Here is a 25815-nt window from a genome sequence, read left to right as displayed (position 1 = left end):
AATGACAGCGCGAATTAAGCGGTCGAAATGCTCTGCGAACCACTCAGGCGCTGCTGTCGGTACCTCAACAGCAACAAAAAAATCAATTTATGGAAAAAATATTTAATAGTGAAATTTAAATTAATAGGGCTGGTGACTATTCTGGCCAACGTTTGAGTTTGGCCATACAAAGAGGAAATGTCGCCAGCCCTCTGGGAACTTTACCGCACGACGACGGCGATTTAGTGACAATTTTTTATTTAAATTTTATATAAATATTTATTATTTTAGTTTTAAAAAATAGTGAAATTTAACTGACATCGATACTATACGTTAATCCATAATCTTTATTCCGTTAATCTATAAAATTTGAAATTCGCGAAAGTTCAGATAAAATATTGAAAAAATTGTATTATATATTTAAATTAAGTATTCATTATAACGGGTTTAACTGCCTTTTGTTATATATTTAACCTTCGATGTGGTTGCATAACCCGTTGACACGTTACCATAATTAATGTATAGGAAATAAACGTCAATTAAAAAATATAATGTGTATTATGTACATTAAAAATATTATGTTCCACGTTTTTTGCATTTTAATTTTTGATATGAATAGTTTTTGAGTAGCAAACAGTAAAATTGACCGTACACGCTTTACTCGTGGTACATTTGACTGATTTTTTTTTAATTGTATAATTTTTACCGAATCTAGATAGGTACTTTCTTTTACATAGTTATAATACTCTATCCGTATGTATTATAAAACAAAGTCCTCTGGCGCTTTTGTCTGTTCGCGAAAAATTTCACGGATGTACGGATTTTCATGCAGTTTTCACTAATAGATAGTGTAAAATAAATAAATATTAGGACAAATCACACAGATTGAGTTGGCCCCAAAGTAAGTTCGAGGCTTGTGTTATGGGATACAAACTCAATGATACCATATTTTATAACAAATACATAATATAAATAAACATCCAAGACCCGGGCCAATCAGAAAAAGATCATTTTCCATCATGGCCGGACCAGGGATCGAACCCGGGACCTCTCGGTTCAGGGGCAAGCACTTTACCACTGCGCCACCGAGGTCTAGGAATATATATATTTATATTTAGGAATAAATTATGTTATAAAATATAGTATCGTTGAGTTAGTATCCCATAACACAAGTCTCGAACTTACTTTGGGGCTAGCTCAATCTGTGTGATTTGTCCTAATGTTTATTTATTATTTATTTATTAGATATTAAAATAAAATAAAGTCCTCTGGCCTGTCTGTCTGTGTATTCACGATAAACACAGAAAATATTGCATGGATTTTCATGCGGTTTTCACCAATAAATACGAGTAGTGTAATTCTCGAAGATGGTATGTATATACCTAATTTATTATGTTTTTCCCGAGCGAAGCCGGGTTGGACATTAGATATGTATAGGTGGGTCTTTAGAATAGGGTAAATGACAATTTTTTCTTTTGATGATTATTATAAGGCCCTTATATTATTAGAAACATCAGTGAAAAAAAATACTGTAATAATGAGAATGCTTTCAAAAATGTGACAAAAATAAAAATGTTTTGGACTCGCCAAACGATACATTAATCTCGCTAAATGATACTCTAACGTGACGTCACGACTGAGTAATATTTAATTCTATTAATATTATATCTATTTTAATTCTGGCTTAGTTTCTCATTGATTAACAAAAAGTGGAATTATTCGAAACAGGTTCTGAGCTGCAGTTATCTTTATCATAATGACCAAAGTAATAAAATGACTTAATACCATATTTTCAGATGTAATAATTAATTATTTTAACAATTATTAAAGCTTCAATTAAGATATAAAAATTCTCTTTTAATAAAATAAAAAGTATTTTTAGTTCACAATATTTTAATAATAAGATTTGGTAGGTAATTTCTGTTATAAAAATGTCAGGAACAAATTTAAAAAAAAATGAATTAAAAAATATTCTAAGATCTGTAGTGAGCGCATTAGAATAGGACCACTTCATATCCTACCGTGGATGTCGTACGAGGCGACTAAGGGATACATAACCTAGGCAGCTGATAAGCAAAATCAGCATTCCCAATGAGGATTAGCGCCTGGCTAGTTGTAAAATCACACTACAGAATCTTCGAAATTTTCAAATTATTTTGACCCCGGGCTTTGCGACTTCACAACCCCGAAAGGAACACATATATGCGGAGATAAGAGATAAATATTTATTCTAAGATATATTGAGTTATACCCTTTATTGACCTCTATCACATGGTAATAGAAGCGTATTTAATATTATTTGGGTGAGTCGATGTGCTGTCAACTTCAATTACAGGTCCCTTATAAATTTGGATTTTTCCGATCCTGACGCGGTTGTGAAAAAAATAATAGAATATATTTTCATTATCAGTTACAAAACAACTCCTTGAAACACACTTTCGAATTTATTAAACTGAAAAATTATTTTAAGACCTTGCTCTAAAACAAATTAATGCACGAAAAAAATAGTTGTATTCATATGTTAAAATCAGTTTCATACATCTACATGCATTAATTTCCTTACATAGATAACATCAAACACTAGATCCGTCACTGCATTGTTTGTTTACAAACCAAACTGTCTACTCTATAAAACGCTACTATACACTATATAATGTGTCATCCGTCATTTTGAATTCAGAACGAACAGGTCCATTCCGTGTCGGGCTGCCACAGAGACCGGACGCACGATAGCGATAGCCGTGCGGGTAGAAAACGCGTGTTGTGTGAAGTGCCAAGTATATTTTTGGGATTGAATAAATGTGAGTATGGTATTGATTTTATTGTAATTCGTTGTGTGAACGTTGTAGAATGAATTTTTCATTCATTATTATTTTTTTTTTAATAAATAATGAAATTTTATTTTAGGAATGTTTTACTAATTGAATGTAAAAATTGAAATTATCTTACGTTGAATGAAAAGTTCGTAACATATTATGAGGTAATATGAAGTTTAGAAAACTGTATTTAATTAAAGCTAATCCTAAACTAATATTATAAATGCGAAAGTAAGTTTGTTTGTTACATATCTCTCTCACGCTCTATCTACTCAACCAATCTTCTTGATGTAGAGTGAGGTGTGGAGAAGGACATAGGATAGGTACCTTTTATTCCGAAAATTTCACTATACCCGTGGGAAATTCAGGGGAAGCCGTGGTCAAAGAGCAATAAAATTACGTTATAAAATTACTGTTTGTTTCAAACTTCTTTGAATTTTAAGATTGATTTACGTCTACTGTTTCTTGTTTCAACTTTTTTTGGCTCGTGTTTACTTCGTCCGAGTTTATTTTTTTCATTTTGCCGTGACCAGACCTGTTAGCTGACCTTAAATGTAAACAAAATAACTTATTGACAATTCAAGAACTGCATTGTGAAGTCTTTTAATTTGCTTTGTTTTATTACTATTGGTAAAATAATTATTAGGTACTATTCGTATATCTATAATACTATTATTATAAAGAGTTACGCGTTTGTGAGTATGTACGTTTGAGGCGGGTAATCTCCGAAACTACCGATACGATTTCAAAAATTGTTTCACCATTAGAAAGGTATATTGTCCAAGCTATAATCTATATTTTATTTCAAAATTCCCACGGGAACGAAGCCCCAGGCGACATCTAGTCTAATGTAAACTAATTAAAAATTTAGGGTGCACCTAAATTTTGTACAGTGCGCCTAATTGAAGTAACAAATATTTATTTGTTACGTCAATTAGGCGTAATATTTTGTATGTATGGGAATTTCCCATACATACAAAATATTACGTTAGGCGTTACCTATATACGTATCGTACACTATATACGAAATAAAATAAAATACTTATTTCTTTTTGTTTTTGAAATATTAATAAATCGTTAACTAAATACAACTCAACGATCCTAATTAATATTTAAAAAATGTGAAAGTAAGTTTGTTTGCTACCTCTTCACGCTCTATATACTCAACCAATCTTCTTGAAATTTTTCATACGTGTATTTTAATGAATGGAAATGGACATAGGGTACCTTTCATCCCGGAAAAATAACTTACGCGGGCGAAGCCGCGGGCAAAAGCTAGTAATAAATATATAATATAACCCGGGACCTATCGGTTCAGTCAACTTTACCACTGCGCCACCGAGGTCGTCAATTAAATTGATTACTGTGTATGGTACAATTTAATAAACACTAAAATGATAGCCCACGGCGGAGTTTAAAACGCTAATGAAATTCACGCTAAAGTGCTTGCCCCTGTACCGAGAGGCCCCGGGTTCGATCCCCGGTCGAGTCATGATGGAAAATGGTCTTTTTCTGATTAGCCCGGGTCTTGGATGTTTATATATACATATATATGTTATAAAATGTAGTATCGTTGAGTTAGTATCCCATAACACAAGTCTCGAACTTACTTCGGGGCTAGCTCAATCTGTGTGATTTGTCCTAATTTATTTTATATTCCTTTTGAAGCACAGAACGCTAAAAAATAAATGATAATTGTAAAACTAACATGTTACACCAAACATTTTAGGTACAAAACAACCGGGCATCAACCTTGAACTTGTAAAATCAATACTGAGAAAGTACAAATGTAGTTACGTCGTTTTTGGCACTAAGCCACACGGGCGATTCACGTATTCCTTTTATAATTCATTGATCTATTAAATAATAGATCATGAGTTAGAGAGGTTATAAAGTTTCTAACCTAATTGATTGTAATCCTAAAAAAAGGTAGGTAATATTACCTATTTTTTTTGATACGAAAAAACATTATCATTTGTTTCACCTAATGGAGTTATTACCCATATAATTACGCGTACTTACATCGTAAGCACGGTATGATAAGTATAATTGGACGCTACTGATCGATAATATTTATAAACAACAAATAAAACTTCGAATGATCTGAAAAATTTACCACAGCAGAGGCTATTAGTCAAGTGTTTTAGAAATTGATGATGCGTAAGGATTTTTGTTGACCCTACATCTCATGATAGCATTCAGTTCAGGCGTTAAAATCTGACACAGATTAATAACAATCGTGCGTTAAGGAAAGACGACCACCGGACACAGGAATTAATAACATCCCTCATTTGTCATAGGGGTTAAAACAGCATCTATTAGGAACCGACGTAGCACACTCGTGACTTCATTTCTTTGACAATATGCCAATAGACAGTTTGCACGATATTATGCACAATATGCACATGCAATAAGCTGACATACCGTGTATTTGAATCTCTTCATAGTCGTATTCCTCATGGCTGAGGGTCGTGGTTATTACGTGGACCGAAACACACACAACTTTCTTGGCGCTATTAATGGAGCGGTTTGTAATTGCCTTCTCCATTTCACACACAAGTTAATAATAATCAACCAGTGTGCAGGTTTCCTCACGATGTTTTCCTTCACCGGAAGAATTTATATAGATACATGAGTCGGATTGGTGTACAAACTCATGTGGCACGAATACGATTCGAACCTGAGACCTGTGGATCGAAAGGTCTAATCGAAAGTCTAATCTTCAATTCAATGAATTTGTATCAAGAGTGTTAATTTAGCATGACTGTATTGTGGTTAGTTTCAACTACAATTACTGCGACTTCAGTTAAGTATTAACACTAGCATTTAACATTGATAGGTTACCTTAAAAACAATAATTTTTATTTTCTATTCGACCTGTTTACCATTTTTATCAAAATCCTTCATTATTTTAAAAAATAAGGGCTATCGCGTCTGTTTGTATGTGTGCGATAAACTCAAAAAGTACCGGGCGGATTTTTGATCGATTCTCACCAATAAATATAAATAAATAAATATATAGGGACAAATCACACAGATTAATTTAGCCCCAAAGTGAGTTCGAAACTTGTGTTATGGGATACTAAACCAACGATACTATATTCTATAACATACACATATATAGATAAACATCCAAGACCCAGGTCAATCTGAAAAATATCATTTTCCATGTTGACCTGACCGGGGATTGAACCCGGGACCTCCAGTGTAGCAGTCCGGCGTGATGACCATTAGGCCACGGAGATCGTCATCAATAGATAGTACCTGAGTTAGGTTTAGGTATATATGGTTGTACCCGGCTTTAGGCTGTATCATGAACCGTGATAATTCGACAGTTGAAATTTTCAATCAATAAAATTAATGATATGGAACCCCTAATGCGCGAGTCCGACTTGCACTTGCATCAACTGCATCATATTTTGCTCGGCAGTTTTTGCGTGATGCGCGTACAAATTTACAGACTGATAAACGAAAGTGATAAAAGACTCAAGAAACAGTAAATAACATTTGATCCAATTTTGCATGGTCTAAAATTATCTATTACGTGTAAAGATTGATCTTTTCATTCCCCTTTTTATTATTCAAAGCATTTATGAAAGAAACAGACAATTAGTAGTGATTTTAGATAACTTATCAAAATGTACACACGTCCAAGTAATTGTTTACATATGACAACACTCTTGTTGTGTTTCTTCTGACTCAGATTCTGCTGTAATATTAAAATAACTTGATAGATATACCTAAGTTTATTTTTAACTTCAGAAGTAAATTAGTATTCGACACTCTCGCTTGGAATTTTACAAGCACTAACGTTTTAATCCACATTTAACGTCGTCAGCTGGTGCAGTGGTAACGCGTATCATTACATACTCAGCTTTGTTATAGCGCTTCGTTTCGCGTCGCGCATAAACCCCACCTAGTACAAAATGTGCCACACCTGTAGCTTAATATAATGACTGTAAAGGCAATTTTTTTCGTCAATTTAGTCTTCGTTGTATTAAGCCCATGACCGTGCTGTAAGCCGTTGAGGAGTTCCCTCGTTGGGAGCCGATGCTGGGTGCACACACAGGTCGTGCTTATAATAATAATGCGTTGTCATGGAAACTGAAGCGATATGCACAACGGTGTAGAAAAAACTGGAAGTAGGAGAAATCTAACTTGCAAAATTTGATGACAGACAGATAAACATCGGGACAGGTGAAACTAAATAAAGGCTTGTAAAAAAAATATTTGGCTATAATTACGATAGATTTGGTTAAATGTTAAGAAAAATATTTACATTAACATTAGTCAAACGTTAGGTACCCGCAGAAAATTCACATAATTACACAATATTATGTACTTACATATGAATCATATTTACAATAGAAACCTACCACTAAATTTTAAATAACAAGGAAATTAGAAGTGGTTTTTTGCTACACATACAACACATAATATTTTTAACATAACAACTTTTTGTACATTATAAACACAACAATGTTACTATTATTTTCGAGATCCGATCGGCTGATCAGCCAAATCTTGTGTGAGAACAAAAAGACGACATTTTTGCTTTGGACAAACATTTTGTATAGTACAGTCAACAGCACATCAACCTGCCTAAATTCATTGTAAACTCGCCGCTATTTCCGCGCCATAGAGGTTAATGCAGGATAACTTGATGTGCTGGTGACTGTCCAGGGTTTTATTTTATTAAAAAATAATTATTATGTTCGTATAAAAATAACCAGGTTTTTTTTTACAGACGGAGTCCATTATAAATAAAAAAAATCAGAGAAAAAAGAGATCTTTTACAAACTACTTACTCTCTCACTCATTCACGCGTGTAATCTCGGTTACATTCAGAGATTTGACGCCCCGAAGACCAGGGCTCGTGTAATCGTAAAAAATGTACAATTAAATGTTGAAAAATTACCTGTATGCTTTTACAACTGCCTGTCTCACGTCCATCCTCTTTGAGGATGATATTATTGCCCATCAACTGTTAAGGCATGTGTTCTTTAGCCGCCTCGTATGACATCCACCGGGAGGATTTTAGAGTGGTCCAAGACGGAACCACATGCCACTAACTTACATTACCCTTACTACACGTACCTTACTATTAATTGTTTTTTTATGTGGTTTATTACGCGACGTGGTGCTTCTATTGTACACTATTTTAAACTCTGTGTTACATAAACATTGAGATACTTATCATTTCGCACGTTTGTTGATATTTAAAGCAATTGTACAAAATAACTTCCGTTGTAATTTCTTTCTACGACTATATTGTCTCGTATAAATTATGTCTTGAAATTTTTTACATCATGTTTTTCAAGACAAAACAAATTTATGTCAGGTCGATCGACGATGGTTTTAACCTAATTTCTAGAATATCCGAAAGAAAGAGTACATTGTTGACCGAGGACTGAAAGTCACGGTTTCTAACGATGGTGTAGGTATATTAAAACCCGAGACGTTAGTCGAGGGTCGCAAATACAGTTCAGTTGTGAATTGTACTTTTTTTCGAGTGATAGTGCTTTATACGACGCCTGCCTACGAGGATAATGGAAATAATAGTATAAAATACATTTTCTAATACGAAATAATTACAGCAACATCCAACAAATGTTCACATTCAGTTCAAACAGAATCATATTTTTTGCCTGTCTGATTTATAAATACTTCTTTTTCAAATTCAAAATTCTTTATTCAATTTAGGATGATATACATCACTTATTGACGTCAAAAAAAATACTTAAACTAAGTCTACTGCCGGCTTCCAAAGCGCAGGTGAAGAAGAAGTGCCGCAACAAACTTCTTTAAAAAAAAAACTCATTGCTGTATTATCAAAATATAACCTATAGCAATCTTGGATAATGTGTCTTTCTAATGGTGAAAGAATTTTTAGAATCGGTTCGGTAGTTTCGGAGATTACCCGTCTCAAACATACAAACTCACAAACGCTTACCTCTTTATAATAATATTGTATGTACGAGTAGTATAGATGTAACACGACGGAATTGTGCTTGGATCTGTCTAAATGACGTTTGTATACAGTTATGTCTAAATTTATTTCAACTGGGTTATAATGATTCCCAAGGAGAACAATTGAATTATAATTTTTATGGGCGGTTTTTGTTCGTCTAAGTTCAAACATGGAAATTGTTTCTTGTCGCATAAGTCTTTTTTTCCCCTATTATATTTTTCCTATACAATTCATAAAAAATTTCTAATACAATTCATAAAATTCATAAAAAAGTAGCATACTTCAACTGCTAAGGCTTACACGTTTTAACATCCACTAGATATATTTTTTTGAAATTATATCCCTTAGGGGGGAAACGCGGGCGAACTTATTAAAATATATTTATGTATTCTGTATTTGTATGGTCGAAGGTAAATTGTAACAAGTCTACAATTTATTCATATTTATTGCTTTCGAAATATGATAATGTATGATTGTTTAATCGTGACAGCGAACACGATTTCTCCTTTGCTGTTACACGAAAAATGTAGCCTGGGCTGTCATTACCCATAATAAGGCACCCGGACGTTGTGTATTAGGGGGCACCTCAGAACCGCTCGCAATCCTTTTTAGGCCTGATTGTATGGGGAGTGCGAGGCCCTAGGTGTCAGGTGTAAGGGGCGCCTAAGACCCGGTCACGAAACCCTTTTTCGTCGAGCCGATTAGTTCGGCCCACGATTCAGCCGATTGTTCACTTATATTTGGGCGTTTCTCAGAGCGTTTCGACCCCAACTTGCCGCGCTGTCATTACAACTGTTCAAATTTTAAGGAACACAAGAATTACTTTTGCAATCTGACTTTTTAATTTTTCATCGACCACCACTTGCCTCCGGTGAAGGAAAACATCAGAGAAGGCAATGGCAAACCACTCCATTAATAGTGCCAGGAAAGTTGTTGTTTCATTCCACGACCCTCAGCTACTATGAAGAAATATTTACAAAAAATTATCTATCAGACCTAAGACATAGTTGTTTTTTTTTACAGATTCAAGATGAAATCCGGTTGGCTAGCTTGGGAGTGCATAGTTTTTGCTGTATTTATCTGTGCGACCTCCTGCCTCCCTTTGTGGAGACGGCGGAAAGATGCCAAGGAGGCTGGCGGCAATGCCAAGACTGCATATATCTTCGCCGGTGGCGGGGTGTCGATTCTAGCCATGATTTTGTCTGTGGCTAGAGGCACGCTTGGAGTTAGGTCGTTTTTAGGTAAGTCCTGTTTTATATATACTTTTCGACTCGATCGATTATAATAAAGACAGGAATTACGCGCACATAGGTATAATATTCTCGAAGCGGTGGTGGTGTAATGGTAAGACCGCCTGTGAACCGAAAAGTACCAGGTTCGAATCCTACTCGTGCTACATGATGTTTGTATACCAATCTGACTCATGTATAGTAGTTTTCATCGACCACAACTTGCTTCCGGTGAAGGAAAACATCGCGAGGAAACCTGCACACTGGTTGATTATTAACTTGTGTGTGAAATGGAGAAGGCAATGCCAAACCACTCCATTACTAATGCCAAGAAAGTTGTTATGTGTGTTTAATTCCACGTAATGACTACGACCCTCAGCCATGAGGAATACGACTATGAAGAAGATAATATTCTTATTACACTCGTACGTACCCAATACTAGTCTATTATATATCATACATTAATATATTTTGTTAAATTATTTATATTTTAATTTTTGTATGTTAGATTCATTGTCGGTTCCCCTATTGTGTACCCTAGTCGGCTTGTCGTATATTCTTTGTCTTTAAATAATTTTAATTTTGTTCTTTAAATAATATTAAATAATTTTTGCCCTCGGAAGACCAGCGTTGCGGCTCTCACTGCAACTTTATGCTGAGAGGAGGCATTTTTGGTATACAAAAATACGCCCAGGTTGTTAATTCCTGTTTAATAATTTAGATTTCAGTTTGTGATAACTAATAAACAATTTTTCTTTCTTTCTTTAATTAGTTTTCCTGTTTGACTTTGAAATAATTAATCTGTACTGTGGTAATATTAATGTTATGAATGATTGAATATTGAAATGCTTCCTTCCTCAAGAAAATATTGACGGATCGTAATGACAGCGCGGCCACAGCGGTCGAAACGCTCTGAGAAATATATAATGATATTTCCTAGAAGTCAGAATATTTCCAATTTGGACCGATAATGTGTTCAACTCATGGAATTAGTAGGTACTACGTACTTATTAAATCCATGGTTTAACTTCATTAAACAACAATGTTCGATTGCACCAATTAATTTTGACATTAAGGTTCAAAACGCAAAAAATGTCATTTTTTTCGTATCGGCAGCGGCGTGCAGGGTAAAGTTAATTTCAAAGTTGACAACCCACCCTAATACTAATAAAATTTAACGAAGAAAGTCGCTGCGATACTTGCTGCGATACCAAGTATCGCCATAGGCATAGCCCGTAGGAATGCCGGTTGGGCTTGATACATCATAAACTGCGTGCGCAGTCCATCCTATTTATAGATTAACTTGAAATAAAGGACTGGTTGGTACTGGCTGCACTTCGTGCTTAGAAATCGAAATGAAAGACAGCTAGAAATGCTGACTGAAACATTCTATCAGACTAAAACGCAATATTTTACAGCAATTCTGTGTCATACGATTCCTTCTCTGGAACTGGGCTTCGTGGCGTCACTACCCCGAATGCTACCAAGGATATAAGGGGATAAGAGAGAACAATATGATAGAATTCAAATTGATATAGTACGTGTTACAAAAATTTCCACAGTTAATTAATTATCGTGTGATTTGTCCCTATATCTCTTCATAGTCGTATTCCTCATGACTTAGGGTCGTGGTCATTACGTGGAATGAAACACACATAACAACTTCCTTGGCACTATTAATGGAGTGGTTTGCCGTTGCCTTCTCCATTTCACAAACAGGTTTTCTCACGATGTTTTCCTTCAGTGGAAGCAAGTGGTGGTCAATGAAAACTACTAACACATGAGTCAGATTGGTATACAAACTCATGTGGCACAAGTAGGATTCGAACCTGGAACCTTTCGGTTCACAAGCGGTTTTACCATTACACCACAATCGCTTCAATTTGTCCCTATATAGGTATGTTTATTTATTTATTTAATTCCGATAAGGGCGGAGTTAGAATTAAATTTACCACTTCTACTAATTTATTTGCAGTTCTGTGGATGGGTTACTATCGAATCATCACAAGGGTTCGTGATACTTAACCGGTTGCCGCTATGAACAAGTTAAAAATCGCATATAGTTTTTAGAATTCTAGTTTGTTTTGTTTTTAATATGACGATGACTTTTTGCGTCTATTGTAATTTTATTATTACCTTAATCTGTTTACCGTAATATGAAAAGGACAAGCGTGAGTTGGACTTGCACGAGTTCTATTGTCCTCTGCCACATCTGTTTGTCTGTCATATAATGCGTCCAGTAGTTTCCGAGTGTGTCGCGTTCATACAGATAGACAGACAGACAGATCTTTTTTACGATATGTAATGATAATACATAAATAATTATGTAGGGATATATCACAGTTTGTGACATGTTTTATAGTATACTAGATGTTGCCCGGGGCTTCGCTCCCGTGGGAATTTTAATATAAAATATAGTTTAAAGCAATTTTAAATAATGTACCTTTCTAATGGTGAAAGAATTTTTGAAATCTGTTCGGTAGTTTCGGAGATTATCCCCCTCAAACATAGAAACTCACAATAGCTCACCTCTTTGTAATAGCAGTATAGATTACTATTTTTACAACAAGTACATTTATCTCTTAAGGGGCAGACAGAGTCATTCATTTCCATAAAGTTCAACACTCTGCAAAGAGTCACGATAATATTGATCTTCGAAGGTAAACTATGGCTGGATTGTTTAGAACGTCGCCGTCATCGAAAGATATGTCGCCAAAACAATGACATTCTTTGCTTTTAATAGAAGACAGAATTAGCTTAGAATAATATAGGCATTTTTTAAAGTCATATTTTTAAATTCTAATATATTTATCCAAGACAACAGTGTTCGAAATGGTAGTAGTTTGTAGCTTTATAGAAACACTAGCTTTTGCCAGCGGCTTCGCCCGCGTTAATTTCTTTGCGAAAACAGAACAGACACGATTTTCATACAAACTTTCATCCCTATTATAGTCATTTTAGGTGTTAATTTTTGTCCTACATGTTGCCTATATTTGAACGGTTGTTTTTAACGATAAGCATACCAAATTTCATCAAAATCGGTCCAGCGGTTTAGCCGTGAAAGCGGTACAGATAGACAGACAGACTTTCGCATTTATAATACCTATTAGCATAGATAAGTGTTGACGTGAAAAAGATGAAAAATTAAAGTCTTTATGGACCTAATTTCATTTTAATATTTTCCTAATAAAAGGTACCTCACTCAGCTTCCTGTGTTGCATTCGGGGTTATGACACCGTGAAGTCCGGGGTTAAAGTGAAAAGTCAATTATTGATTGTGTCGACTTAGAAATTAGCATCGTTAATTAACTTGCCAGCTTGTTTTAGTGCCAATTATAGGTCAATAACCTATAATTGGCACTAAAACAACCCGTTTAATAGAAGGCTCAGTGGCGGTTAAGTCATTCAAATTACGGAACCCACTTCATGCGACTCGCACTTGGTTTTTTTGGAAAATAAACTATCTAGCTTTTTGTGAAAGAAGTGCTTCTTATTTTCCAGATAAATTTTGTTGAAAGCGATATTCTGTCACAATCGTACTGTTCACAATCGTCAAATCTGTTAGAATCTTCAATTTATATCGTATATACGGAAAGGTATAAAGGGTAAGGTAATTACGAAACCCTTATAGGATCATTATATTTGACTGCAAGTGCAATTGCACAATTAACTTAATACGTGAAGTTTTTTAACTTTTGGAGACCCACACGATATTATATTACACTGGAGATGGCAAGATATGATAAATAATATCGTAAACATGAAAATCGAGCCCCAGATGAGACAAAAAAATCCATATTAAATAAAATAAATATATATATTTATATGTCCAATCACACAGATTGAGTTAGCCCCAAAGTAAGTTCGAGACTTGTGTTATATACTAACGATACTATATTTTGTAACATATATAGATAAACATTCAAGATCCAGTTTAATATGAAAAAGATCATTTTCCAATTTGACCGAACCCGAAACCTCCAGTATATATAGCATTTCATAATGACGATTAGGCAACAGAGGTCGTAAAAACTTTATCTGTAACCTAAAGGCTTCTGTCGGATTGGTTTTGAGGTAAAATATACCTCAAAACCAATCCGACAGAAGCCTTACAATTGCAGCGTGACAAAACACGTGCATTAACATTTCATTCGGCCACGGTATAGCCCACGTGAATTGCAATTTTGCAATCATGCAAAATTATTATTCTGTCTATATCTGTGTTAGAATTTTGAAATAAATCATGGGTAACCTGTCTTCATATCCCAGAGTTATGTTAAGTTAATCGATTGGTAGTTATAATTATATACATCTACTCGGTATGCAAACAGATCAATAAAGTACCTAATGATTTCCGTGTGATCCCAGCCCGTGCCCTACAAATCCGAAATGATTTTTTTTTGTTTACACAGTAATCAAAACACTGGTCGAAAATAATTAGCAATTAATGGCCATTTAGATTCTTAAAAAAGTAAAAATTCCCTTTTTAAAACCATATACTGGCCGACAATTTATTGTAACAATTTTTACCGAAAAACAAAAATACTTAAATGATCAATTTCTATGGTCAATGTCGATGATAAACTTGTAAATTATTTAATAAACAATTATCACATTTCACATCTGAATACAATTGAGGGGATGTTTGAATAGATTAATACAAATGATATGACTTTATTTTTTTCCCGTGAGCAATAAAACATTAATTAATACATTGTTTCCCATTAGTATAGGCATAGAATAGTGATTGCCACTTGCCACGATCCTATTTTTTATTAATAATCTTTACATATTATAAAACGTTATTATAAAAAGTTTATCGCGAACAGACAGACACTGCAAAGGAAGTCCTTTGCAGCGTCTGTCAATTCAAAAAATCAGATTTTCATGCGGTTCTCGCCAATAGATGCTGTTATTCTTGAGGATGGTAATGATAATTTATCATGTTATTACTAAGCCGAAACGAGCTGTTAGTTTCAAGATAACACATTAATTTCTAGACTATAAATATTTTTTTATTTTATCCAAAGAGTTAGACACTGGTTGAAAACAATTTAAATAACCATTTTTAATTCGAATTATATATATATATATATATATATATATATATGTTTTATGTTGACGACCTCGGTGGCGCAGTGGTAAAGTTCGTGCCACTGAACCGAGAGGTCCCGGGTTCGATCCCCGGTCGGGTCATGATGGAAAATGATCTTTTTCTGATTGGCCCGAGTCTTGGATGTTTATCTATATATGTATTTGTTATAAAAATATAGTATCGTTGAGTTAGTATCCCATAACACAAATCTCGAACTTACTTTGGAGCTAGCTCAATCTGTGTGATTTGTTCTAATATATTTAATTATTTAATTTAATTATTACTGTTGTCTCCAGGTTTTCCATCGGAGCTGGTGTACCGAGGGTCGGCAATGTGGGAGACACTGTATGGCATCATTCTGGCCTTTCCATTGGTCTGTTTCCTCTTCATACCAGTGTACTACAGGCTTCATACCAACTCGGTGTATGAATATTTACATGTAAGTCCACATATTAGCGTATTTACCTGAACCACGGCTGTGATGTCCGCGAAATTCAAATTCAAAATTCTGTATTTAAAAAAAAAAGTGTTGTTTTTGCCTGTCAGCTGTCAACGCTTTTTATTCATTAGTTGTCACGGGCGACATCGCGAACCACGAGGATTCGAATCTGCGACTTTTAAAACACAAAACCTTTTTTTTTTGTAAACACATTCTGACTCATTCAATAATCTTCCATATCGGGTCAAGATTTTTTGTTATTGTTGGACAAAGCAGATGTTATTATAGTACAGTTATTTCATTTGTAATAAGTGGAACCTTTGTACTATGTTCTTTTTACTGTGCCATAATACTTAATATCATTGAGTTAGTATCCCACGACACAAGTCTCGAACTTACTTTGGGGCCAGCTCAATTTAAATGATTTTGTCCGTATATATTTATTTATTTTGTTTGTGTTTCTCTAGCACGTAGAAAATTTAACATTACTTTCGTACTTACAAGTATTGATATAGTACTCATTTTGTCACGTTTTTGATGATAAATCATTGCATAATTATATTGTGACGTAATTATCATACCCTATAATCTTTTACGCCTGTAGAAAGCAGACTGTTTAGTAGGTATCAAAATTATTGTATATTCTTTGTCCTCGTCATATAAATGAGCGTGTCATTGCTAATATTGGTGTCCGATTTAATTCAAGTCGCCTAGTCACCTGATATCATTTTTACGACTACCTATCGGTATCTTGTTATAAATAGTCACTTATACATGAACAGTAGGGAACTAAATTGTGTATCAGTGTACTGGTTTTCTCACGACGTTTTCCTTCACCGAAAGCAAGTGGTGGTCTATGAAAACCAGTATACATGAATCAGATTAGTATACAAACGATATGAACTTGTGACATTTCGATCTCAGACGGAGTTTCTTAACCGCTGGACCACCAGCGCTTCTATTCCTTGGAGAATAAAACGTTACGTCACACACATAAGTTATTTTTTCAGATGCGCTTCGGCTCTCAATGGGTCCGAAGGCTGGCTGCAGCGACCTTCCTCATCAGACAACTGCTGAACTTAGCTGTGACTGTGTACACGCCAACCGTGGCCTTGCACGCTGTGCTACACGTGCCACATTGGGCGTCGGCCGCTGTGCTGACAATCGTTACTATCGTCTTCAATTTACTGGGAGGACTAGCTGCAGCGATCAGGTATTTTTTATTACGACTAACGATCGACTTTGCTCGGGTAAAACCTTTAAGTTATACACCTGAACCTCCCTCAGCGTAGCATAATTCATATTAGTGAAAATGGTATGAAAATCCGTGCGGTAATTTTTGAGTTCATTCGGAAAGACGCGACTGTGTCTTTTTGTAATATGTAAGGGTTTAAGTGTGTTTGAGGTAATCTATCCTGGTGATACACGCAAGCTAGAATGGACAATGGTGAATTTATGTTGCCAATCCATGGAAACAGTTCGGAAATAATCAAAATTTTCGTCAGATCGATCTCATGGAATTTCCGATGAGCATTCACCTTGAAATCTACGGCCATTTTTTCAAGAGAGAAAATTTTCGGACACAGTGAATTTCTGATCATATGTGTGCCAATGAGCTAACCAATAAGGAAGTCGAAGACCGTGTAAAGTGAAGAAGAAAAGTAGGCAAACAGACCATGGGTTTCGACGTTTTATGACTACAGAAGAAACCACAATGGCATATTAATATGATGAATTTTAAAGATCTAAGCATACATAGGGAAAGACAGCGGAAAGCGATTTTGGTTTTATACTATGTAGTATGATATCTGAAATGAAAATAATTTTGAATTGATTTGATTATTTTAATTTTTCAGGGCTGATGTGATCCAAACCTTGACGATGGTGCTTGTCAGCGGAGCCTTCATAGTTCAAGGCACTATCAAAGCTGGCGGTCCTCAGAAGGTGATGGCGGATAACATTGAGGGGGGAAGGCTGCAGTTCTTTAAGTGAGTTTTCTTAATCAGTCATTTTACTGATAGATGGCGTGAATACTAAGGTTACTAATGATACTACAGGCTTTTAATACTATATGCTATTAATACTACACGCCTTTGCTCCCGTAGGAATTGAGGACCCTATGTGTTATTCCAGGTTATATTCTACCTGTATGTTTTGCGTGAAAGAGTAACAAACATACACACATACATCCTCACAAACTTTTGCATTTATACTACTAGTAGGTTAGAAAACTAGCTTGAAACTCGCGTCTTCACGCCCTCTTGAAGTTTCTATGGGAACGAGAACTTTTCGGGGATGAACTGGCCGTATCTTCTCAGTTTAAGTTTCGATTTAAGGTTAACAATATTTAAATTTCAGATTCACTGGAGATCCGACAGTGCGCGTCGACACCCTCTCCGCCTTGATCGGTCAACTGTTCATGTCAGTCTCCATTTACGGTTGCCAACAGACGTTCGTCCAACGATACTGCTCAATGTCGAGTGAATATCGTGTCAGGAAGACCTTGCTAGCCAATATACCAGCTGTGGGAGTACTCTTCAGTCTGTCCTGGGTTGTCGGCATGGTGATTTATGCCGTCTATCGACATTGTGATCCGTTGATGGCTAAAGAAATATCCGCTGCAGATGAAGTCCTGCCGTTTTATGTGCAAGATCAGTTCGCCTTTCTCCCTGGCATGCTTGGGTTGTTCCTTGGAAGTCTTTTCAATGGGGCGTTGAGGTAAGCATACACTTATTAATACAGATACACGTTTAATGCGCTCATTTCTCGGTGTAGAAGTATGTAGTTTTTTCTTGAAAACATTTTGATGCTAAATGTTTTTATATTTTAAATTTTATTCAATCTTTAATTCGGGCAACATCACATTTATTCCCAATTCATCAAGAATTCGTTGTTATAACTAACATAAGTATAACGTGTAGGGTTATACGCAATTCTATATACATAGGACATTCAACTTCTTTACAATCAATGCAAACTCTTCATTATTGCCGTGTTTATAGAGATCATTGCAGGGTAACTTGATATGCGATTGACCGTACGGTGGGCAATAAAAGTCCAGTCATATTTTTGAACTTTATACCTAGGGAATAAGGTTCTGAAGTAGGAACTGGACTTTTGCAGCCGACCGTGCTTGTCATATACATACCTCTATAATTAACTCTGCTGTATGACATTTGAAATTACCACGAAATAGCTAGGCAAAGTTCAGTTACTTCAAGGTTATTGATGAGATCTGGTGCTCATAATATGGCTCATGTTTTATTACATTCTAATTTCCGCCAATTAACTTTCTGTTAACTTAATTAACACATTAAATTAAGCGTATTGCCAGCCGTAAAAACATTTTGGTTCTTACATAATATGTTTTCATTTATAACTAACAATTATTCTATCGCCTACTGTTATGTTTATAATTTAGTATCTACTGTTGAACAAACGATAAATTCCTGAAAATACTAGCACTAAACTACATTTTTTAAAATTTCATCAAGATCGGTGAGTAGATAAAACGAGGAGAGAAAAAAGACAAAAGACTCACTGTCGTATCCTTACATTATTATAAAACAAAGTCATCTACCGCGTTTGTTTCATGCGGTTTTCACCGAGTGATTCCTGAGGTTGAGGGGGGTATAATTTATTATGTTTTTACCTGAGCGAAGCCGGGACAAGCCGCTAGTATATAATATTAGTTAGGATATTGTTATAGTTATCGATATAAATTTTGAAGATATTACAGCTCAATCGAAAATATCTTCAAAATTTATTTGCAAGATTCCATTCGAATAAGCGAACTTACTTCGTATAAGACAAAATGACTCATAAACCACAACGAATGGCCAAGCAATTGTTATAATCAATGAATCACACGTATGATATCGTCTCGCACGTGTAGACCTCATGTCCATCTGGTTCCCAGTTTCCTGGTGTCCAACGTGAACTCCCTGGCGACGGTCACGTGGGAGGACTTCGTGTCTGCCGCCCCCCCCTTCAGGGGCATTGATGATAAACAACAGCTGACAATTATCAAGATCATTGGCATTATCTATGGTATATATATATTTGGGTGTTTCTATAGATTTCATAGATTTAGAAAGGCCCCGCGCGCGGTGTTTCTCAGAGCGTTTCGACCGATGCGGCCGCTAAGTCGATTATTAATTTTTCAAATTTAACAACAGAATGTTTTTTTACTATCTGACTTTAGAATAAATACTCTATACTGTGATATTCGTCCTCCTAATTTTTAATATATGTATAAGACTTATATTTGTTAATTGACGTCCTTGGAGAAAAGGCTGCGGTGAAGTTTGTTGCGCCGCTTCTTCTTCACCTGCGCTTTGGAAGCCGGCAGTAGACTTAGTTTAAGTAATTTTTTTGACGTTAATAAGTGATGTATATCATCCTAAATTGAATTAAATATAAAGAAGAATTTTGAATTTGAATTTGGTAATGTCAATTTTATATGTGCGTGTGGTCTGAGGGTCCACTTATGAATGATCGATTTAGGAAATGATTATCCTCAAGAAAACTGACGGATGGTAATGACAGCGCGGCCGAAGCGAAACGCTCTGATAAACCCTTATAGGCTCTACTAATAGGTACAACAATCTTTATAACATTTTAATCAGCACCGATGTTGCTTTGTGTTAAAGCCGCAGTCAAATAACCATAATATGAAGCCAAACCAAAGTATGTCATAAACAAATTTTATTCTTAATTTTTAGATGGGTTGCAAGGCTTTTTAAAACAGGCAATTTAAAACAATGAGACGTTTTAAATTTGTTTTAAATTATCAATAACAAATCCACACTGTAGAAGATTTATGAGAAGTTTGTTCTAAAATGTGATGGGACACGATCCGAAGTATGACCGCGAGCACACCAGGGAGAATGTACTTACTACCATTATTCAGAAAAGTGCAAGAATATTGAAAAATACAATGGATATTTTTCATATACTACTATATATATATATGTTGATACGCATTTTCAGCCACAGGTCCCTTGGGATGGTCCTTTGAGGCATTTATTGAATTCCCCCTTTTTATTCTAAAATGAGATGGCTGCATCTGTAGAGATCTGTCGTTTGGTGAACGGGAGACACCATCGAACAGTACTCCACAGCTGCCAGACTATTTTCGAGAAGGGATCTGCGTGTTTCGGGCCATGTGTATGTAATGTTAGTGGGCTAGATTTCTGGTTTATGGAGTGAGTCCGCACATTTACCTTAAAATTACTCACTAAAACTTTACGTGGTAGATAGTGACTTGCTTTTTTTGCTGTGTATAAGCCCTATATATAATTATTATAAAACTTTTTTGCTTGTATTTTTCCAGCCATTTTAATCATGGGGCTCTCCCTCTTTGTGGGTGCCGTGGGCGGTGTGGTCGAGGGCTCCCTCCTGGTCACTTCGGCGACCTCTGGCGCCTTGCTCGGAGTGTTCGTGCTGGCAGCCCTATGTCCAGTGGCCAATGGCAAGGGAGCTGTATTGGGCATGGTCACCGCTCATGCTCTGACCACTTGGATGGCGGTCGGGCGGTTGCTTTATGTGGACAAGTCTGTCGCCATGCTACCTTTGTCTGTTGATGTGAGTATCAATCCAAGCTAATATTATATATGCGAAACTCTATCTCTCTGTTCCGCTATCACGGCTAAACCGCTGGACCGATTCTGATGAAATTTGGTATGCATGTAGTTAATGACCGTCATTCAAACATAGGCAACTTTTTACAAAAATCAACCCCCTTATGGGGAGTGAAAAATGGTTTATGAAAATAGGGTTTGTTCCGCTTTCGCAGAGAAATTCATGCGGTTGAAGCCGCGGGCAAAAGCTAGTCAATCATACAGCCTTCTGATATGACCAATAGAAACCAATTAATTAGCCTATAAATTTTCGTTCGTAATCACGATAATTCAATTTAATGAATGGAAGTTGAACAAAGAATTCTGAATATGAACAATTTACATTTTTAATCACGTCTCAGCTTGACCCCGTGTCTTAAAAAAGTAAATTGCCTCTCAAATGGAGATTTTCGCGTGGTATTTCAGGAATGCCCCCTGAACTCCACCGTGAGCGTTTTCAACCCCCGCGCGCTGCTGGTGAACGAGACCCTGGTGCAGCTGCAGGCCATGAACATCACGCTGCCTGTCTCCAGGCCACGACCTGCCGTGTAAGCAACTTGGATTCTTCATTAGCTTGTTAATATATATCAACATTTGTGAATAATACAAGACGCATGATAAGAGATTCAATTACTGTTATGTGTATAAGTGAATAAAAACTTTTTTTGCTTTTTCGGAGCGTTTTGTGGCCTGAAATATAAGTAGACCTGCGACTAGTATGATCACCAGTTTGCCACCAGTGTCGTATTCCATACCATTACCCTTGATCGACTTTTACAATCTGCATGAATCTTAACACTATTTATATAAAACTTATTTTTTGCAGACCGTCAGGCCTCCACCAGTTCTATTCCATATCTTACATGTGGTATTCAGTTATCGGCACATTGACCTGCGTCACCATCGGCATCATAATTGGATACATAACTGGTAACGAATCAGATGCATACGATGAAAACCTATTGCACCCAATAGTGGCAAGGATAGCCAGAAAAATGCCCGGCCCGAAGCGGAAATTCACCAATGAGAAGCCAGAGAAAATTCCAGACGAGAAAGAGTCATCAGAAAAGACTGATACATCGGACAGAACTGACGTGACTGTTGTTGAAACAAAGACAGAAGAAGATTTTGGCCCAAATAGCAGTAGGCATTTTGATGTGTACGACATTAGGTCACCATCACCATTCCCTGATAGGACCAGGTTGTGATGGATAGTTGTAAGAATTTCAGTAGTTTCATAATGTTTTATTTATTGGATCCAAAGTGTGCTAATGTGAAGAATTTATCATCTAGTTAGTGAAATGGAGAAGGTAATGGCAAACCACTCCATTAATATTGCCATGAAAGTCGTTGTGTGTGCTTCATGCCACTTAATGAACACGACCCTCAGCCATGAGGAATACGAGTGAAGGAACGAAGGGAAATTTAAACTTGATGACTGTGATACACATGATTTTTGTCAAAAAATTCTCCATTCAAGGTAACATTATCATTGTGGCCTGAATTAATCACTTGGTCTATAACATATTCTTTTTATATTATAGAGGGCAAACGAGCATGTAGGGTCACATGATTGTAAGCAAACATCACAGCCTATGGACATCGGAAACCTGATATGAGTCACCGGTGCGTTAGCGACTTTTTGCGAGAAATACTCTTTTCTTGAAAGCCCCAATGTCGAAATTATTAGGGAACACTGCTGAGTTTATTCCATAGTTTACTACAGCGCAGAAAGAAGTTACGTGAAAAACGGACTGTAGTTTCCATATAATTCATTTTGCCTCTGAACCGAGAGGTCCCGGGTTCGATCCCCGGCCGGGGTCATGATGGAAAATGATCTTTTTCTGATTGGCTCGATTCTTGGATGTTTATCTATATACGTATTTGTCATAAAATATAGTATCGTTGAGTTAGTATCCCATAACACAAGTCCCGAACTTACTTTGGGGCTAGCTCAATCTGTGTGATTTTGTCCTAATATATTTATTTATTTATTTATATTTATAACTAGTATCGACATGACTTGCATGTGCATCTCCGTTCTTATGTTTCAATTCTCAAACGGGCAAGTAGCTTAGGTATGTATAATATTTATTTTTGTATAGAACAGCTGAGTTTTTTCGCGATTTCGGAGTTACTCCCATTCTAAAAGTTGTTTAGAATCACGGACTGAGCATGTAGATAAAACATTGCCAATATAGAAAAAGTCAACCTGTATGTGTATATAGTGAATCGTGCTAGCAGCTGGCGTGCAAGTGTGTAAACTACTGACACGCATGTATTGCCCTGACGCGATCCACTTTGCGACCTAAACTGATCTGTATGCCAAATTCGTACCATCGACTTAATTTTTAGTATGAATGCGATTCATTTTAGGTGCCTAAATTGAACTGAGTTGCATTGGAATCGTTCTGTAAAAGTTGATGGTAGGCCTGCAGGTCTCAATGATAGTGTTACATACTCTGTTTTCACCCTATGACGTTTCGAATTAAATATTTTTCCTTATTCATCCAACTTTTATTTTTATCTATATGTTTTCTCATTAACATATGCTTCGTATGAGCAAGGAAAGCATCTCGGAAGAATGTGAGAAAACATTTCAAAAGTATGCAATTGGATGAGCAAGGAACTGGTTTCGGATGAAAACGGAACAAACTGATATAAAGTAATGACATACGTGAGCATTATAAAATTGTAGATTTTAGGTTCATAAAACTCTTTCCTTGCAGGCAATAATGTATGAACTAATTTAATATTAGTAATAAATAATATCCTATTTTAACATATTTTATACATACTATAGGATCTTGTTCATAAATATCTAAATTTATTTTTGTATTAAGTCATATTAAAATTAAAAATATAAATACCTATATACGTAAACTATAAATTAAATTAGAGAATATTTGTGTATTGGTATAAAAACCTTCTCCACGGATATATACGGTTATATCCTTGTGATAATATTTTGATAATTCCTAGTAATTATAAATTAATGCCACTTTATAATTAACCTGAAATGTTCTTAGTTATAACCTTTTAATTTGTATTATTATTAAAATATATATTATTTATTAAAACATTTATAGATATAAAGCAGCTAAAATCCGAAACACAGCTATTTCTCGCTTTATCAGGGTATAAATAGATGCAGTTGGTAAAATCTAGGTGCCAACAGATTATCTTCGGATACAATCAGTTAAAACCATTTGCAGTTGGTTAAAACTTGGCCTAAAATTAATGTTACTTTTGGCTTTAACTACCGATGAGCAGCTGCATCGTGTTATATCCGGATAAAACTGGATTTATCTGGATTTAGCTGCCATTTATAGCAGTCATAGATATTTTTAAAAGTATTTTATTATATATGTCTACTGGTGATTAAAATTCATAAGTCTAGTCTATGCGTATAATGTAAATTAGACCAACTTTATCCCAGTTGAATTATTTATTTCTAAGGTCTAAATCACACAGCTAAGAATTACTAGTTTAGGTACATTATGTCTGATTTAGGCCTTAAAAATTAGAGATTTTCAATCGCCTGAATTAAAAAATATAAAATGACATACATATTTTGTCATATTGCATATGTGGGGCGTGCGGAAAATATAATTTGTTAGTAGTAAACAATATTTAACTTTCCATAATTAATCAGTCGATTGAAAAGTGAACTCTGTATTTTTATCATAGAGTGTATTTTGCTTTGTAAGCAAGAAGTTTGTATGTACAAATTTTGTGACGTTAACCAGTATTAAACATTTTTGTATGCGAGTTTGTGTAAGACTTAGTACGGTATGTACTTATTTATTTTTAAATTATTTAAAAGTAAATAAAATAAAAAGTGTTATGATAATAAAATATTTAAGAAATATTTATTTTCTTTCGTTTTTATTTTATATAAATAGATAACACATTTACACATATCAAAACAATATAAAAAAGTTGAAAAAAAAAATTTCTTTTAGAGTTAAAATTGCATACAAATTATATTATACTAGATGTTGCCCGGGGCTTTGCTCCCGTGGGAACTTTGAGATAAAATATATAGCCTAACCTACTACCCTAATGTACCTTTCTAAAGGTAGGAAAGAATTTTTGAAATCGGTTCGGTAGTTTCGGAGATTACCCGCCTCGAATAAATAAACTCACAAACGCTTACCTCTTTATAATAATACTATAGATGACTGACAACCTGTGTCCGACGCGGTGCAATGACGCAATATAAACATATCAAATTGTATGGACGTAGGTATAAGATATTGTATTGAAGAGACCAAAGACAAGGATACGTTTAAAAAGGGAGTGGGAAGGCTGAAACTAACATTAATAATCCCTATCTGGTTATGTTAGGCAAAGGTTGTGACCTTCAAACTGTGGTGGTAAAGTAGTTAGGTTAGGTTAGGGTATTTAGGCCACCCCCCGACGGGTTCCCATCTTGTCGCGATGGTGGGGCTTAGTAACCGTGGGGGCTGGTCTGACACAACCAGCCACCCCGGTGAACCAAGAGGAACCCAAGGCCCAGAGACTTTGGTGGGTGCTCTGGGCCTGGTGGACGGTCCCCTCAGTAGTACTGCCATTGGCTGGTGACCCGCCACCAGCCTTTGGATGTGGAAACAAGAGGGGACCAGAGGTGGGGTCGCGGGGGTTTGTCCTCCGCGACCACAGC

At 35.6% G+C, this 25815-nt stretch overlaps 1 protein-coding gene across 1 annotated transcript; it reads left to right on the top strand.

Annotated features, from left to right (window-relative positions):
* The first annotated feature begins 2649 nt into the window (after window positions 1-2649).
* Window positions 2650-25020, top strand: LOC128680485 (uncharacterized protein). Its single transcript, XM_053763682.1, has 10 exons — window positions 2650-2780; window positions 9790-10007; window positions 15386-15528; window positions 16539-16741; window positions 17385-17516; window positions 17887-18246; window positions 19448-19578; window positions 20864-21114; window positions 21576-21697; window positions 21976-25020. The coding sequence occupies exons 2-10, from the start codon at window positions 9797-9799 to the stop codon at window positions 22355-22357; spliced, it is 1935 nt and encodes a 644-aa protein (XP_053619657.1). The 5' UTR covers window positions 2650-2780; window positions 9790-9796; the 3' UTR covers window positions 22358-25020.
* The last annotated feature ends 795 nt before the right edge of the window (window positions 25021-25815 follow it).

Source organism: Plodia interpunctella, chromosome 24, assembly GCF_027563975.2.
Source record: "Plodia interpunctella isolate USDA-ARS_2022_Savannah chromosome 24, ilPloInte3.2, whole genome shotgun sequence".
Classification (NCBI taxonomy): Eukaryota; Metazoa; Arthropoda; class Insecta; order Lepidoptera; family Pyralidae; genus Plodia; species Plodia interpunctella.
This window is presented reverse-complemented; position numbering and strand designations above follow the sequence as displayed.

What these genes read in the sequence shown, in the direction of transcription:
- LOC128680485 (XM_053763682.1), top strand. Translation starts at nt 9,797, where the DNA reads ATGAAATCCGGTTGGCTAGCTTGGGAGTGCATAGTTTTTGCTGTATTT. An exon ending in GATCATTGGCATTATCTATG is followed by an intron (nt 19,579 to 20,863) that starts GTATATATATAT and finishes GTATTTTTCCAG; the next exon opens with CCATTTTAATCATGGGGCTC. An exon ending in TCCAGGCCACGACCTGCCGT is followed by an intron (nt 21,698 to 21,975) that starts GTAAGCAACTTG and finishes TATTTTTTGCAG; the next exon opens with ACCGTCAGGCCTCCACCAGT.